This window comes from Anomalospiza imberbis, chromosome 2, assembly GCF_031753505.1.
Source record: "Anomalospiza imberbis isolate Cuckoo-Finch-1a 21T00152 chromosome 2, ASM3175350v1, whole genome shotgun sequence".
Lineage (NCBI taxonomy): Eukaryota > Metazoa > Chordata > Aves > Passeriformes > Viduidae > Anomalospiza > Anomalospiza imberbis.
In genome coordinates, this window is record NC_089682.1 from 30,945,718 (window position 1) to 30,963,692 (window position 17,975).

The window sequence follows — 17,975 nt, forward strand, 5'->3', positions numbered from 1 at the left end:
TTCCCTATTTTTATCTCCATTGATTCTCCCGTGTCTCCCATGAATCACCCTCCTGAAGAAGTGACAGCTTTATGTCAGCCACAACAGGGCTGTAACAATATTAGCTCCAGCACCAATTCAGCACGACACCAGAACTGTGTCATGCTTGACCCTATTTGATAGATGTGTGTACAGAATCTGTGCCGAGCTGCACAGAGCAGGGCCAGATTCTTTCCTAATAACACATTTTTCTGTCTAAAGACAGGTTTGTGTTTTTACTGCTCCAGCCATGGGATTGCACATAAATAATAATGTTATTTCTAGAGACTGTGGCTAAAAGACACCCCAGCTCTTCAGTTCCAGCCTCTTTATTCCATCCTAGCTGGAATAACTCACGCCCAACAGCACTGGCTCCTACTACAAACCAGGGAATTTGGCCTCCTTTCCCTGCCTCTGCTGTGGTGAGAAAGACAGGGCAGAGAAGGAAACCTTTGCAGAAGTGGGAAACCTTGGCAAAATCAGCGGCTGGAGACAAAAAAGAAATAGGAGGAGGCCTTTTCCTGCTGATTTCCTCAAACGGAGGGAATACAGAACCTTCATTTGCAGTTTGGATGAGCTGCAGTAAATTGCCCAACTGTTCTCTTCTGCCAGAATAATGCACTTGCCAGAGCCTCATCACTATAAACTGCTGCAGCTCCATTGACTCCGCACAGGCAGAGCTAAAGGAGTCTTTGGGTCATTTGTCCTTTTTTTTTTTTTTTTTTCCTGAGAAAAAGTGTTCTGCCACTTAAAACAAAGGGCAGGGAGCCAGAAGAGATGATTTTGTACCAAATTTTCTCACAGATTTTCTGCAAGAACTCACATATAAGAGCAAGGGCCTGGATTTGAAAGAAGTTTTGCAGTTGAATTTACTAAATTTAAAGCTCCTGCCACTGAAATCTCCTGGAGAAGCTGGATGTGAATTCATTGGGCTCTACCTGTGGCCAATGAGGTTTCTCTCAAGGTGACTCCCATGGGACAAGGACCAAGTTTTGACTTTTTGAAGGCCTGTGCTCCCTTTCTTCAGTCCTGCCAACAGTAGAAAATGATTTTAAATATGAGGCATAAGCTTGTCAGCACCACTTTCCTTAGCAAGAATCGAGCCTCATTCTAAGGAGTGCCATAAAATACACTCTTGGTGTTGCAAACAGATGAGTGCAGACATAAAAGTCTGGATTTTTAGCATTAATTAAAGCTCCCCAGCAAAGTTTGCTCTGCATCTCCTAAATTACCTTATTTAAATTCTTTAAACTCCCCAGTTCTCACCGTGCAGATGCTCTGGTACCACAGAGCAGCTCAGCCCCCAGCTAAAATCTTCACACTCTTCTTATCAGGACTTGCTAAAAGTCATCAATTCCAATAAACATGCCAGGGAAATGACAGTTCTCGATTTTTCCTAACTGGGGAGGGGTGATGGCCTCCCAAGTGCTCTCACTGCCTCTGCTCACCAGGACACGAGGACAAAACCTGGATGGAAAAGCTGGGTCAGGGTTAACCATCAGGGAGATGGTTCAACGGCTACTGCCATGGGCACTGGAAAGACACACTGAGGTCACCCCAAAGCCTGTGTCCGGGTGAACAATCCCAGTTCTCCCAGCCTTTCCTCCCAGCAGAGCTGCTCCATCCCCCTGCTCATCCTGGCAGGAACTGTGCTGCCATTTCCAGCCACCAGCGTTTGGGGGGTTGTGTTCTCTGGCTTTTGTGTGCACCCATGGGAGACCATTCCTGGGAGGAAACTGCATTAAATTCAGCTCCAAAAGAGGCAACAAAACTGTTTTCCACGCTGGATCCCATGGGTGCTGTGTATGTTTAAAGGAGGCCCCCACTGAGCTCTGTCCCAGGGGCCTGTGTGGGGCACAGAACGAGCATGGAGAGCTCAGAGGAGAGGGCTGGAGCAGGAATGCAGCCTGGCTGGAAGTGTTTCATATGGCTGCTGAATTCTAACCCACTACGTCCCAGTACACGGACTGTCTGAAGGGGAAGGGCTGCACGCTGCAGAGGATGCATTTCCCCAGCTCCTCTGCCCTCATGGCAGCTGGCATGTCTGCATGGCAGCAGCAGGATGGCAGCTCCCCAGAGCCCCTGCAGTTCAGGGCACAGCCCACCCTCAGCCCATCTGCAGATGCCTTTAATGCCAGGGCATGGCTCAGCCCCAGGCTGTGTCCCCCGGGAGCGATGGGAAAGGGAAAGGCTTGGGCAGCAAAGGGACAGCCAGCCACGCTGGGGCACGACAGGCTCTTCATTGCAGAGAGAAAAACCTCCATTCTTCAGAAAACACTGCTCAAAAATTTAATCTTCGTGCAGCTCAATGGAGCAGCCTCATAATTTACAGCAGCAGATAAAGCTGGGAGATGTAATGTGGAATATCTGAAGCAGTTCTCCCCCTGATTTAGAATGCACCTTGGGCAGCAGAGCCTGAACTCCCCTCGGCGTGTGTTTCTGGCAGATAAGTAAACAATTTGGAACTTTCTGAGATAGTCACAGTCAGGGAAGCAGGAGCTCACATTGGACTGCAGCTGCAGTGCCCCACTGATAAGGTTTTGGGGTGGTTTGGCACAGCTGAAAGGAAGTGGCGCCGGAAGAACAAAAAGCTGTTTGTGTACAAGTTGTTGGATCAGAGATAGCAAGAAGAAAGACATCATTTTTACAGGAGAACTCCGAGAGTGGCCTCGGTGGCAGGGGCGAAGCTCAGGCACAGAGCTGCTGACAGGGCAGCTGAGCAGCCCCACGGGGAGAGGAGGGGCAGCAGGGACACAGAGGACAGGCTGGGAAGCTCAGAGGACATTTCTGGCTGTGTTTCACACAGGGACAGAGAGCCAGACTCAAAGCTTTCCTATAAACATGCAAGATTTAAAAGTGAAAGCCTGGAGGATGGGAAACACCACGCTAACGTTGACCGAGCAAAATCCCACTTTTGTTACCTGGCTGCACACCAACTCCACAAGATTTCTGTCTCCTTTACTGCAGCCTTTCACCGTGGCATTTTGCATTTAATATTTCTAAGTGCAGGCATGAAAACTGGGGCTTTAGCACCCTATTAGGCCGTTTTGCTGGGAATCACAGACCATGCTGAGCTGGAAGGGCTCCGTGGGGATCACCCAGTCCAGCTCCTGCCCCTGCACTGGACACCCCAGGAGCCCCAGCCTGTGCCTGGCTGTCCAAGCCCTCCTTGCACGCAGACAGGTTTGGAGGTGGTTGGCACAAGCCCAGTTTATCACACAAAACGCCTTTGAACAATTCTGAGTGAAAAGAGCCCAGCAGTGACTCCACGTCCTTCTTGCGCCCTGTACCAGGTATTTATTCCTCTCCCATTCCCACAGGCTATCAAGGATCATCTCTTTGATTATTAAGTCTTTTCCTATGCTCTTTCTGAATTCTAAGATGAATGAAAGCAAGCAAAGGTAAACCAAAACAAAAATATTTCGGTCAGAAACTGTAATTTTGTCTCCAAATTGCAGGGAGGAATTCTGAGGTGGCTTACTCATGGTTTGCTTAGCAGTTCTGGGTGGTTTATTGCTCCCCTATTTTCTGTGGCCAGCTAAGCTGTGATCCATATGGGACTGCTGAAGTTATTCATGGTGCATTTCAAGTGCCCAGCCCCGATGTGGCAGTGACTGCCAGTCCCTGGAAGAGTGTAGTACAGCTCCAAACCTGACCTAACTCTCAAACAGCCTCCCGTGTGACAGTGGCACGATCAAAGGGAGTTCTACATGTGTCAGCCTGTTGCTGCAGCAACCTGGCTGCTCTGACTGCTGATAGGCACAGCTCTGCCTGATCTGGGCTCAGATGGCTCAGATTAATCCCCTGGGACTGTGCCAGGGAAATCGGGATTCATTTGCAGCTCCTCGAGAATGAGGTGACTGCTCCACCGAAACTACTCCTGAAATTCCTCCCGCTCCCCCTCGCTCATCCATACCCTTTATGGGAATGGCTGGGCTGCCACGGGGCCCCAGGACGGTCAGGAGAAACCTCTTCGTGCTACAGCAAGGAGTTCTAACATGGATTTGGCTTTTATTGTAATTTTTCCTGAGTGTGAGCACAGAAGAGGTTATTTTTGGGAAAGCAGGCGCTGCGTTTTTGGGGGTTGTTTTCCCTCTGGGTGTTTGCATCCAATTTCCAGTTCTCCAGATCTTTGTCAGGGCTGGGAGGGAGGCAGTGAAAGCCAAGGCCTGTGAGCACTGAGCTGAGCCTTTCCCAAAGCCAGAGTTCAACCCAGGCAGCCTGGCTGGAGATTGCATGAGGACACGTGCAGCTTTGATGAGGACCTCAGGATTTGGAGGTACATCCCACATCCCTGCGGATGCTCCAAAAGCCTCTGCTGGGAGCAGAAGAGGCAAACCCTGTGCTGGAGCGGACAGGGTGCAAGAGAACAAATCAGGGCAAATCTGTGTTTGCCACTGAGTAACAGACCAGGAAAACCCTTCTTTACCTTCCCAAAGTGCACAATACCCTCTGGAAAGGGCTTAAAACCCAAAATGCTGCTGCTGTATCCAAAATACTTATCATTAGAGAGGGCCTGCATGCCATAATGGAGAAATCTGTGGGAGTGCCAAAATGGGGGCCAATATTCACATTGTAAGACCCCAAAAGCATCCATTTCCATGAATTTGCCTTCTAATTATACCATCCAAGAGTTTAAGATGTAGGAGTTTTTCTTCTCAGTACTGGCTTGCCGAATCACAATGAACCCGACTTTTCTAACCTGGAACACCCTGGCAGGACTCTGCTCTTCCCCCTCCCCACAGGAGGAGGACAATAAACTGGTATCTTCAAATGGTTCTCCTTCTTTTCTCACAGCTGCCTGATGCTGTCCTTGTAAAAGCGATTTCCCCCTCAAACTCCTTGATGGAGAGCACACAGGGCTGTGTCTCCCTGCTCATCCTGCCCCGAACAGGTGGAATGGAGCAGCCTGAGCTCTTCACAGTGCTCTGAGTGGCTCTGGCTGTGTTCTGCTGTGCCTGAGGCACTGATGCTCCAGCAGAGAGCCAGAGCAGAGCCCAGAGCTGTGCTGAGGCTCCAGCTGCTGCCACTGGGACACAGCAGCCGTGGGATGTCCCCTGGCCCCACGTAGGGAGTGCTGCACCCAAACTCTGCATTTCAGGAGGCGCCTCTGCACTCTGACTGTCACTTCCACCCAGCAGGACCTCGGTGGCACCCAGCAGGGTGAGAGGGGGCTGCTCCTGGACCCCAACCAGAACCAGAGTGCTGCAGACAGAATTTGCCTTGAAATAGGCCAAGTTTGGGTGTGCAGGACGAGGGAACAATCTCAGTGCTGAAAGAATTTATAACTCTCCTCTGTTAAACTTGTGGAGTCTGAAAGCTCAAAGGAAAAACAAAGACCAGCAACAACCCAACTAGAAGGTGTGATTGCAAAAAAAGCCTGATGGACCAAGAAAAGAAGCTGAAAACTGAGCCTTTGACACCAGTCCTGCCTCTTTGGCCACAGAACGCATTCCCATTTCCCACTGTTTGTGCCACCCTAATTTAGTGAAGCTCTAAGAGTACTTAAGGAACTTTCTGCATTGTCAAAGGAATTTAAAAAGAAAGAAAAGAAGTTACTTTAACAGCCCTATCAGATACAGGCTCCTGTAGCTGAAGTGAAAACAATGCCAGTGTGGAATAATGAAGCTGTTTGGACGTGGAATTTTGATTTTGCCCTGAGAAAGCAAACTCATCGTCTGAGAGCTCATAATTTCCTGGAAAATACCCTCTAACCTTCAGCAGGGAGAGAGGGAAGGGTAATAACCTCCCACTGCAAAGCTTGCCCAAGATCATAAACTCATTACTGCAAACTAAAATCTAAAGTCAACCCAAACTAGGACAGACTGGGCTTGCTGGTCACAGCCCCAAAGCTGTGCAGTAAAACTAATCAGTTCTGGGACGGGATTTGTTTCTTTTGCTGCAGTACAATCTATAGTTTAGTTGGTCAAATCAAGCCTTTCTGAGAAAAGAAGATTAGAGGCAGTTGTTGAAATTATTGAGGGCGGAGCAGGATTTAAACTTTATTACTGACCAGGACATACAAAACAGACTGTAATGAAAAACCAGTATTGGGATTGTACTTCCAGCCCAAATGGAAAATGTTGAGAGAGGACAGGGCCATATGGAGGAGCTTAGAGCTCCAGCAAGGGGAAATGCCATGGAAATTGGGTGTTGTGGGGAAGCCAGGGGACTCAAAATGACAAGTAGCACACCTGAGCGCCTGAAAACAGCCTGCTGGGCAGGAGATGAACTCTGGGAAATGCCTTTTTGTTCTGTTTGGAAGGAAGGCTGCTCCTGCCCCAAATATCCGATGGCAAACTCTCCTCCCTGGTGGAATTTGGGTGATTCTGTCCCTGCCAGGACTCTGTCCCGTGTTTGAGCTGCTCCTGGGTTACAAGGGGAGGCTGCAGGGTGTCCCACTTCCCAGCCCTGAGTGAGGGGGAAGAATGAATCACCCAGCACAGGCAGCAGCTCCTTCCCTATGGCCCGGTGGCAGCTCACTGAGACAGCAAGGGCAACTCGCCACGCTCACCCAGCGGGAAATGCAGCACTGCCACATTTAAACTGGGCTTTTTAGGGATTTTTAACTCAATTACCCATTTGAAGCCAGCCAAACATTGCCCTGCCTCCCACTTGTACAGCGCTGTCAAATCCAGTGAGAAGGGAGAGGCGTGAAAATCAAATTTTGGATGCTTTGGTAACAACCCTTTAGAAATATTTGCAGCAAAATCGTTTTCCCTAAGTGTAAAACAAGGAAACTTAGGTAAAGTGTATCACAAAGAATTGATAAACCACTGAGTGTTCAGAGTCTAGTGAACAAAATGTATTTAATGTCTCATCATCTGGTGAGGAAAATGCAGCTGCACTCCCTGTCATATCATAGAATAGAATAGCTTGTAGATACCTAGTAACAAATACTGTAAATGAACATTTCTCTTGATGCTCAAATACGATAAGAGACTTTCCAAGAAGGGGTTTTGCCATTTCACACTGTCAGTGTTAGTACCATTCCCTTCACAAACAAAATCCCAAAATGAGAAAAGTAGCAGATTTGCAGAGAAATTAATGAAGTTTCTGTCTTTATCATTCTCATGAGGGGAAAATGGCAATTTCCCACAGGAAAAGAACTCACAGCTTTAGCCCTGCTAGGGAAGTCCAACAGAGAGCTTGAAATCCATATTGAAAATTTCACCTTATTAGAAATTGATATTTTGTGGGTTAGGTTGACTTGCATGTGTTTGGTTTAAATCTGATATTTCTCAGTTGGAGATAAATATTATGGGGCTAGTCCTCTATTGTGGAAAATACAATTCACTAAATTTGGGAATTTTGCTTGAGTAAGGAGTAAATCAGGGCAAAGGATGAACCCCTATGTAAATATTCCATTTACAGAAACACACAAATTACTGAAAATCCTTCTGCTTTCTATCTCCTCTACCCTGAGCAATTCCTGCAAACCCTGAAAGCTGCCCATTTGTTCATTTCCAGGAGCTGGTAATTTCAGAGATAATTCCGAGATTCATCCATTATTTTTTAATAACTTCAGTGCTTGGTTAAGAACTTGCTGTTGGTCGGTTCTAACCCAGAATGGAGCTCGACCATCTGTAAATTTTCATGTAATGTCACTGGATTTTACCCTTATAGCCTATTCAGAATCTGTAATGCATGTCCAGGAATGAGAGCTCTGCATCCAGCACCAACAAATGGGTTATTCTGTTGCTGTTGAGATGCCTTTGGAAGCTGTTTCTGCACCTCAGCATCTGCTCCAGTTCATTACCATTCTTCCTTGGAGATCATTTATTTTATACAATTGGTGCAAGTAGACTAGATAAGAAGGACTTGGTGTAAAAACTGAAAATTCCGTGGAATTTAGTGAGAAATACTGGGGTCGTGAACTTTAAATACACTTTTATGTAACACAGTCTGGTGGGTAATGTGCAGATAAAGATGGTATTTCCTTGGACAGCTCCATTAGCTCGTGTGTCAAGGGAAAAGCTTTTGAACAGGACTGGGGAAGAAATACCCAGCAAGACACCAGCATTTTATTTTATTACTGAAACTTCAAACTCCATCTTATCTCAAAATCCATTACTTTTATCCTAATGAGTCAGTTTTACTGGTCACATTGCCATCCCTCATCTTTTGTTTACAGAGCTGGAAAAGGAGTCATTAGTCAGTGCTGAGGAATAACTAGAATTCATATCACTCACACGTCCTTTCTCAACTAATTAAACACCAGCAAGACAATCCATTCATTCCTATTACAAGCCAGAAAAAAAAATTAATAAAAAACAAATCTGAAAGCTCCTTGACAGTGGAAAATGCAATTAAAATCTCAGTGTATGAATCCGGGCACAAACTGCTGCACTTTCTTCCCTTAATTAACTAAAACACGGGGAAAACAATCTGATGGCTTAATGGCATTTCCTCCGCTGTCAGAAATGCTCGGGGATGGTTTCATGATGTTATCACAAAGAGATTTGGAGGAGTTACTGCCATTACTCCTCTCTGCCACCTCCGAGAGTGACAGATTCCACGGAGAAACTTTGCTGCCGTTAACGGATGAAGGATTAATATTTTATAACATCATTACTCCACAGGCAGCAGAACCACGGCACTAAGAATACACTCAATATTTTATGCATTCCCAGCCCCTAACACATCGATCGCCCTGCACATCCCTCTGCATGGCTGCGATTGAAAGCCGAGCAGTTTGTCAGCTTTGTGCCTCGTTCTGTCCTGGTGGCAGTGACAGGGGGCAGTCAGCGCTGGGCTCCCATCCCTGCGTGCCCTGAGAGAGCAAACCTGACCCAGAAATTCACCCGGCCCTGAGGCAGAGCCCGCACCCCTCGCGGGGCAATGTAGGGAAAGCAGCGTGGGCAGTCGCCCGGAGGCTCGCTGGGCGCACCAGAGCAGCACAGAAGTTCTGCAGGGCACAGGGAGCACCCCAAAGCTCTGCCCGGCTCCCTGCCAGGCTGAAGGCAGCTGTGAAGCCGAGCTTTCGTCCTGCACACGGGCATTTATGCTGAACTCAAGCCCTTCAAACACTTGCACGCCCCTCCTTCCTTCAGAGGCTATTCCCACTAAACCAGAGTAAGTTAAGGCAGCGTTTTGTGCATTTCCAGAGCATCCCGCTGGTGCCTGTGGCTCAGGGATTCCAACACGATTTTCTTGTCCAGGTTTCACTGGGGGAAATGTCCTTGAATTCCCGCTGTGGCTGTGGGATCACCCAGCTTTGCGTGGGTGATCACTCCCGGCAGGGGTGAGCAGGGAACAGCGAACTCGCCCTGAACCCCTTGGGAAGGTGAGCGCCCCCCGAACGGGGACAGCCGGGAGCCGAGGGAAGATCCTCGGCTGCGGGCGCTGAGTGCCCCGGCTCTGCTGCCCAGCACTTGGGAGGGCTGCAGCTTCCTTCCTTCATTTCAGCGCTCCGGCCGCGCGTCCTTTGCTCTCCGGGCCCCAGGAGCCTTCCCTGGGCTTCAGGGAGCGCTGCTGAGGGAGCCAAGCGGGGCGAGGGCTTGCCGGGTCAAAAGGCACCGATCTGAGGCTCCGCACGGGAACGCGCCTTTGGGAACTGCGCGATGCTGTCCCCGCTGCCGTAAACAGCTTATTTCCTTTTTTAATTTTTTTTCTTCTCTTGTTTGTTTCCTTTTTCCCCCGCCTCATGTTCAGTGTTTGCCAAGCGAAAGAGGGATAGACAGAAACAGCAGCGTGCCAGATCCTGCCTACATCTTTCCCACAGTCTCTCCTAACCCCGAACTCTTCCGACACTTTGTATTCACCGTCTCACTTGACTGACACAAGAAACCCACTGTAGGAAGAGAGGCTTCCTGTGAGCCGAGCCCCGTTTCCATGGTGCGGAGTTTTCTACTTAAAAATAAATTCCCGTTTCGCGGAGTTTTCCGCGCAGCCCCGCGGAGCTGCCCCTGCCCGGGGGTAGCGGCAAACGTGTCCCGCATCCCCCCAGCCCCCCTCCGGAGCCACAGCCGCCCGCCTTGCGCTCCGAGCCGGGACACTCCGCGCTTCTCGGCACAGATTTTAGGGTCACCGAACCCTTCCTGCGGCGGGGACAGAGGCGCCCGCCCGGCTTTGGGGGCCCCTCGCAGTGTGCCCCGCGGAGCGCCCGGAGCCGACACCCCGCGGGCTCCGGGATGCTCCGCCGGCATCCCCGCGCCCGACTTCCCCGGCAACGCTCACTGGGGCTAACTTTGGGCAGCGGCCCCGCGGAGCCCCGGCAACGCAGCGTCCCCGAGCATCCCTGGACATCCCCGAGCATCCCGAGCATCCCTGAGCATCCCTGAGCATCCCCGAGCATCCCCGAGCATCCCTGAACATCCCCGAGCATCCCAAGCATCCCCGAGCATCCCCGAGCATCCCCGGCTCCGGAGCGGCGGCTGCGCCGAGCGGAGCCGCGCGGGTCCCGCTGCCCGGCCGGGCGAGCTCCCCGCGGCCCGGGAGACGGCCGGAGCCCCCGCCTGGCCCCGCCGCGCCCCGGCGGCACTCACCGATCCGCAGCACCTGCTGTGCGCTCCGGGGCAGCCCCGCCGCGGCGCAGAGCAGCAGCAGCAGGAGCCCCCCGCCGCTGCCGCCCGGGGCCGCTCGGCGGGGCCAGCGCGGGCCGAGGCCGCTCGCCATGCTCAGTTCATGCCGGCTACCCCCGGGCGGGCCGGCTCCGCGCCGCTCCGCGCCGCCCGCCCATGGCGCGGGGGCTCCGCGCTGCCGCTGCCGCCGCGCTACCCGCGCCCCCCGCGCCCGAGGGACGGAGGGACGGAGGGAGGGAGGGATGGAGCGGGAGGATCCTCCCGCGGGGCGGCCCCGGGCGGGGCCAGGCGGCTCCGGGCTCCGCGCGCACGCGGGGACACGCGCGCGCACACGCGCCGAGCCGTCCGGGCGCGCTGGAACCGGGACAGGGACAGGGACAGCCCTGGAACAGCTGTCCAGGGAGGGCGCGTAGGAGTCTCCATCTCCGGGGACATCCCAAACCCACCCGGACGCGTGCCTGTGTCACCTGCTCCAGGTGGCGACAGGGTTTCAGTGTGGATGCTCTCCAGAGGTCCCTTCCAACCCCAGCCATGCTGGGATTCCGGGATTCCGCGCTTCTGGGACAGGGGCAGGGAGACAGGACAGAGGGACAGGGACAGGGCTAGGGAGAGCTGCAGAGCTGTCCCTGCTCCGTCCCTCCAGCCCCCGCGGGTCTCTCCCCGCAGCCCCTCCTCGGCACGGGAGAAGCTTTTTCCCCCGTGCCCTCCAGCCCCGCAGCTCCTGATTTCTGTGACCTCCCGGTGGCGTTTGGAGGGATGTCCCGTCCCGGAGCGCCTGACGTGGGACAGGGTGACACGTACGGGTGTGCGGGCTGAGGGACAGCCCTGAGGACGAGCGGGAGGGAAGGAAGCACTTTCAGCAGTGTCTCTGCTGCTCCGTGCCAAGCAAGGGACAGGCGGCGTGTCCCCTCGGCGCCTGTCCCCGAGCGTGGCTGGAGGGGGGACGACAGGGCTGGGGCCAGGTGTCCACAGAGTGATGAATCCTCGAGGCCGCTTTGGAACTCTCAGTCACAGGGATCAGAACATCCCCTGGCCTTGGCTTGGCCACCAGATCGCTTTCCCCCGGTGACTCGGAGTTCTCAAGTCAATGTTTAAATTTGGTTTTTGAGGGTTCAGTGGAACTCGGAGTGCTCCACCATAAAGCAAACATATGGGTCCTGAGCTGCTCTGAAAAAAGAAAACAGCACCAGAGGAGAATGACTCCCACCTAGCAACAGAACTAAAATTGCATAGCTGAGATCCAAAACCGAAATAATTTAGGTTTGTTTACTTAGTATTCCTCTCCAGCCTGCCTAACTATTGTTGCAGAAATTAACTCCTCCGAGCAGCGGCAGCACATGCTGGAGTGCGATGGAAAGAAAAGCATCCACATTATGTCTCCCAGCCAGCCTCAAAGGGATCCTAGAAGGAGCTGCCTCCTGTTTACAGAGTAGCCGAGGCTGTGCAGGAGTTCCCAGGGCTGCGATTCCCGGGCAAGATTCCAGCTAGAGCCGCGCTTGGCATTTCCCCGGCGTGTGTTGGGGTTGGAGCCCGCGGTGGCGCAGCCGCCTTTAACTCCCTGCAGGTGCGGTGTAACCTGAGCTTAGGCCTGCTCAGGAGCACCTGGGCTCAGCTCTGAGCTTCGCACAGAGCGCTGGCCGCTCCCGGGAGCTCCTGCTTCTCTCACGGTGGAAAACACCCCTGGCACAGCGTTCTTGCTCTGGCACTGTCAAAGAAGTGCCGACCCAAAAAGCGGCCGGGATGAGCCATTGCTGTGCCCGAAGCTCGTCCCTTGGGGCCCTTTCATCCCTCCCGGGCCACCAGCGTGTGACCAGCAATCGCCCGCCCCTCGGGAGGTGCAAAGGCATCCAAAGTGAGTACCTCACCCCCCTCTGAGGGGAGTTTTTCCACTTGCACTCTTTTTTTTTTTGCGATTTTTTTTATCTTGCACTAAGTCTGTGTGTGTGCAGTCCCTTGGCCCTACGCCATAGCAAATCTGGGAGCTGAGCAAAGTTCCACTTCTGATTTAGGCTAAGTGCTGTTAAATGCTGTTCCTATGTTAGCTTGTTGTGGTTAAGCTACAAATGAAGGTGCAGGTTAAGTTGGAGTGCTGCTAAGATAAAGTGTTTTTAAGTGTTGGCCGCGTTCCCTTTCATCCTTGTTTACACACTACACACACCCCTAAGTAGTTTCAATGCATTTCTGCTTTGATTGCCGGGATTTTGTTTGGTTTTGTTGTTGCCTGCTTTCCTTGTTGTGCCTGAGTTGGCCTCTGTGAGTAGAATCTTGCCAGAGAGCCTGTTGTGCTTGGTAGTTTAATATTAATTCTGACTTTTCCTCATACCCGTCATTTTTTGAGCAATCTCAAGCACACTCATTCGGGTCAGACCCCTCCTCTGCGTTTCTCAGGTGTGTTTTGGGGGGGCCAGAGCCCCACTCTGCATTTCTCAGGTGGGTTTTGGGGGGTCATTGCATTTCTCCCAGCATGTTTTGTGTTCACCAGGGACATTTTCCCCTGAAATCAGCGATGTTGATTATTTGTTTACTTGAGGGTGAATATGTTGATTTTACCAATGGTGACGGAGTCCTTTTCACAGGAATTTGAAGTCTTTATTCTTGTTCCACAATGTGGAATTCCAGATGGATGCAATGTGTGCTTTTTAGACTAATTGCAGTTCATATAATACTGTTAGGCTGATAGCTAAAACCTTGTCTGATATCAGGGCCTGATGAGTGAATTTGGGGATGAAAAACACCTCCTTCCCACTCTGTATCCTACCAGAATTTTGCTTCCAGTGTGGAGGCAGCCACGATATAGAAAAACAAGTGTGTTCTGACGTGTAGGGAAATGTGGAAGTTTTCTCAATTTCTTGGTCAAGTTCTGAGAAACTTTAACTCTGTTGTCCTCAGGACTTTAACCAGGCCTTACCCAGTTCAAGGTACTACAGAATATTTTTATAAGTTTTTCCCTTCTCTCTTTAACTGCATATGACCAAAACACCCCTTAATTCCATGTAAGTGAGGAGGTAAAATTAGTTTTAAAACTCAAAAATGTTAGGACCCAAGTATTTTTGCTGGAGCACCATAACACATAAGAAAGCAAATACAAATGAAAAGATCACTGTGATCACAGCAAGTTTAAACATGACATTTTAAAAAGCTCTTTTTGGCTGAAGTGCTGTCTTTATTTCTGTCCCCAGAGGCATAAATGCAGTCCCCTTTTCACTAAAAATGCCACAGTGAAACTCAGAACAAACCTGCTCTGACCTCCCCCACTAGCCAGGGTAGCAGTAACCTGCAGAACTGCCTCTCCCTGAGCTGGGGGGGCTTTTCTGCCCCACAATAATCAGCTAAAAGGCACAAATAACCCTCAAATAAATAAACACAAACCATTCTCAGCCAGGGCCTTGCTGAGGTTCTTCTCCAATGTGGGATATGCCAGAGACTTTTGAGAAAGAACCCCCCTGTACATTCACAAAGAATCCTGGCACATCCTGCATCCGAGAAGGGACCTCTGTTAAATTCTGTTCAATTCTGCTTGGGCACACTTACAGGAGCCTGGAAAGTTCCATAAACTGAGTGGGAGCCTCCAGCCTCTGACCAAGGGCAGAGTTTCTGCTCCCTGGAGCTCTTTCCATAGTTCCTTTTTACAGGGGAAATAACCCTCCCCCAAACCAACAACATTTTAGCAGGTAATGAGGGAGGGAGAAGAAATTAATTTAATGTTTTTATTCCACTGCTCTGTTTTCCCAGTGCACATTTCTCTTTTCTGCCATTAGTTACTATTCATTATGAGCAAGCTGGTGGGGTAAACTGTTGACTGCCCCAAATCTCTGCCAGCATCATTTCAATGTGTCCTAACTAATTTTCCTCCTTCCACACTGATTTCAGAAGAGTGACTTAAATGTCAACAAGAGAGTATTTCACTTTATTAACTCTGTTCACCTTGGTCCTGGCATTGTAGGCTCTTTTCCACTCATCCACAGATGTGGGACAGGATTTTGGAGAAAAAAAATGCTCCACTGCTTAAGAACTATGAAAAGCTTGCTCACAAGCATGAAAGTTTCAATTTAAACATGTGTAATATATGCTTCGATAGCCCATATCATCATTTACATAGCACCTGGCAAAACTAAACCCACAGGCAGCTGCAGTTTTTGGGTTTAAATCTCTGCATTCTAAGGATGACTCTGTGAATGTTTTGTCTCTCCCATGGCATTTGCATGATCTATTTTATATATCCACACACAATAAAATATGTGATGAAAAACAATAGATGGGGTTTTGGGGAAGTGTATAAACAGGTTTAAATATATGTATGTCAGCACAACAACTGAAAGGATACGCAGAATAGTTTAAGATCTGTGCATTGCACCTCTATGAACTAGAGTCTGTGTGTATATATATATATATAAAAACCTGTGCATTGCACATCTATGAACTAGAATCTGTGTGTATGTATATATTATATATATAATAAGATCTGGCACTGAATGTTCCCTGTGCTGCTGTGCTCTGCTCCTGGGGGTGCCTGTTCCATCGCCCCAGGGCTTGCAGCAGCTCTTGAATGCTCTGGTGCCTGAGCCGTTTCCTCACCTCTTGCACCCCCCATCATTGCAAAAGGGGCTCTGCAGGAACACAGCTCCCTGGTAAATGCAGTCAGGATGAGAGGGGTCCTTGCAGAGGGGACAAACAAATTGTGTTATCCCAAAAGCTGGGTGTGACTGGGATATTCTGGGATGGGAGCCCAAACCCGACACAAACTGCATTTCTGCCAGCACCCTGTGGGTGTTTCTGAGGTGCCTCTCCTTTGCAGAGTTCACGTGGCTCTCCAGCTGCTCTGGTGCATCTACAAACCCATTCCTTGAATGTTTTGCACCTTTAGTGATGCTGAAGACTTTGGTATTAGCATTGTGTTGTGTGGTGAAAAGAGTCACGTTCCCGTTCCCTCTCCCTCCATTCCTGCATGGTTTGGTTTTGTTTTGGGCTTTTTTTGTCCTGGCTGATTCGCATTCTGCCCACTCCACTGTGTTGCTGCATGAGTGCTCTCTGCAGGGAGCTGATGAGAGACCCTGATGTGACCCACTGGAGGCACTTTTCTGCTGGAAACAGGGCAGGACAACACATTTCAGCCAAACTCCCTCTTTTTCTCCCCTGTGCTGTGTCAGAGAATTGGGGCTGGCATTGTCAGTTGCTGAAATGTCCTTTTGGAAAAGTAACAAACTCAGGTGCCTCTGCGTATCTTTTCCTCTCCAGCCTTGGCACGGATACTCTGAATGTCACTGATATTCTGATGATCAGCTCTGAAGCCATGAGGAACCCAAGGCCAGCATTCCTAGATAGCTTCCCCCCCCCCCCCCCCCCCACCAAGTTCTTAAGTATCTTGAAGTGCAAATGAAATATTCCAGTTGATGCAGGGCAGTGTCTTTTAGGAATGAATGAAATGTCCAAGCTGAGAAGTTAATCAGCTCAGTTACTTTTATTGCTTTGGGTTACTAAGTCTTCCTTCACAGCACTAATTCCTCATTCTCTCCTACTTGGTAATTTATACAAATCTGATTTTCTCACCAGGATAAATAAATTGTTTCGCCCTCCTGCTTTTACGTGTTTGACCAAGGAGGACAGAAAAATGAAGAGGTATTGCACAAAATACTGGAAAAAAAACCCAAAGAAGCAGAGAAAGCTTCATTATTCTGTGCCTGTGAGTGGATCTGCTTACAAGGCTCCCTGATTATCCACATTAACAGCATTAAAACTGTGCCCAGAACCCAGGGCAGGATAATTCTGAGCAGCTCTGTGTGCCTCCTGTGGCCCTGTGCCAGCCTGTGCTGCTGAGGGCACAGCTGCTGTGCCAGCCCAGCCCCTGGGCAGTGTCCCTGGGGCTGTGACAGTGGCAGGGGGGAATATTCCATCCCCCAAACCGATGGAATTGGCCCATTTGATGTAACATTCTAGTGCTGCAAGCCAAACAACTTGAAAGCCACACATGGGAAATCAATCAGATTCTTATCCTGAGTTGCAACACAGTCCAGGGACCTGAAAATCCAACCTCTGTCCCTGGAGGAGTGTCATTACAAGTAAGGAGCTGCTGTCATCCCCTGAGGCAGGGAAGGGAATTCCCACGGTCGTGGATACAACGCCTAAGTCTGACTGTGGGGCAGTCAAAAACCCAAAAAAATCCATCCTCACCAGAAGCAATGAGGGCTTTCCCTCTTGGCATTTGGGATTAAATTGCTGGCACTGGCCTCAAAAGATCTTTTTTTTTTTTTTTTTCCCTCTCAGATTAGATAAAGCATTGAGAGCAGGCAGAGGCCAAAATCCTTCACATGTTCTTCTGATATTTTATGCTCCGTGTCCTCACCTGGTGTTCACTGCAGTGGATTCCAGCCTCAGTGGGGTTGGGTTTATTCTGAGTTGCTGGCTAACATTCATCCTGATGTTATTTATGGTGGCATTAGCTCCTGCACAACGATTTTTATCAGCTTTACTGATGTTATGATAACTTTACTGGGCCATCTCCACGTGGGAATACTTTAGGGGAGATTCCTGATTAAAAATATTGACAAAAGGAAGTGGAAGTGATGGTGTTGTTAAGGTATTCTGGCTAGCAGGTCCCCTTCTGAAAAGTCACCTGGGATTTCTTGGAGGAGAAAGCTTGGGAAGGCCATATCAGGATGCCAGGTTATGTTCCCATGTTTGTGTTTCCACCTGGCTTGCAAAAATAGTCACTTTCAATGGCCTAATTAGCTAAGGGTCCCACTAAATTCAGGGATGTGGGATCCACAGCCACAACCAAGCATCCCCTCTGGACCACAGAGTGGCTGAAGCTGGGGGACATCCCTGGGAGTCCTCTGGCTCCACCCAAACCAGAGTGCTTAGGGTCATTTCCAGTCTGGTTTTCAGTAACTCCCAGGACAGGGGCAGCCTGGGCCACTGTTTGACTCTGCCAGGGAAAACATCTTTCCTTATGCTCACAAGGCAGGTCCAGGTGAGAAGCCATCTTAAACCAGATTAAAAATGGGACAAAGGCTTTGTGCTGCAAAGTCTTCTAAAAATATTAAAAATTTCCTCTGTGCAACAGCAAAATGGGGTAAAAAAATATTTTCTCCCTTCATTCAGCAGGAAAAGCGTGAGCTCCACAAGGGGTGACCTACATATGCACTTGTTTGTTGAGCTCAAAACCTTTGCTCACATTCCACAAATCAGAATCATTTAGGTCTGAAAAGGCTTCTAAGATCACAGAGTCCTCCATGAGTTTCTGAAGCATCCACTTTAATTCATATTGAACCTCATTAATCTTGAATTGACAGAGGGAAAAAAAAAAACCACAAAACTGTGGACAGCATTTCTATTAAACAACCGAAGCTGAAATTAGGGCTCCTCCTGTCTCTTTTAGAGAATGAGTGCCCTGTGTAAAACCTGACTTTTAGCAGCCTGCTGAGTGCAGGGGGGTAC

At 49.8% G+C, this 17,975-nt stretch overlaps 1 protein-coding gene across 4 annotated transcripts in view; it reads right to left on the bottom strand.

The window, feature by feature from the left end:
• GRIK1 (glutamate ionotropic receptor kainate type subunit 1) overlaps positions 1 to 10,717 on the bottom strand; it is a 104,247-nt gene extending 93,530 nt beyond the window's left edge. For all 4 annotated transcript variants that reach the window (XM_068180410.1, XM_068180407.1, XM_068180411.1 and 1 more), the window contains exon 1: positions 10,506 to 10,717. In XM_068180410.1, coding sequence (XP_068036511.1) covers positions 10,506 to 10,635 — 130 coding nt within the window. In that variant the 5' untranslated portion in view covers positions 10,636 to 10,717. The remainder of the gene's footprint in view (positions 1 to 10,505) is intronic.
• Between the last annotated feature and the right edge of the window lie 7,258 nt (positions 10,718 to 17,975).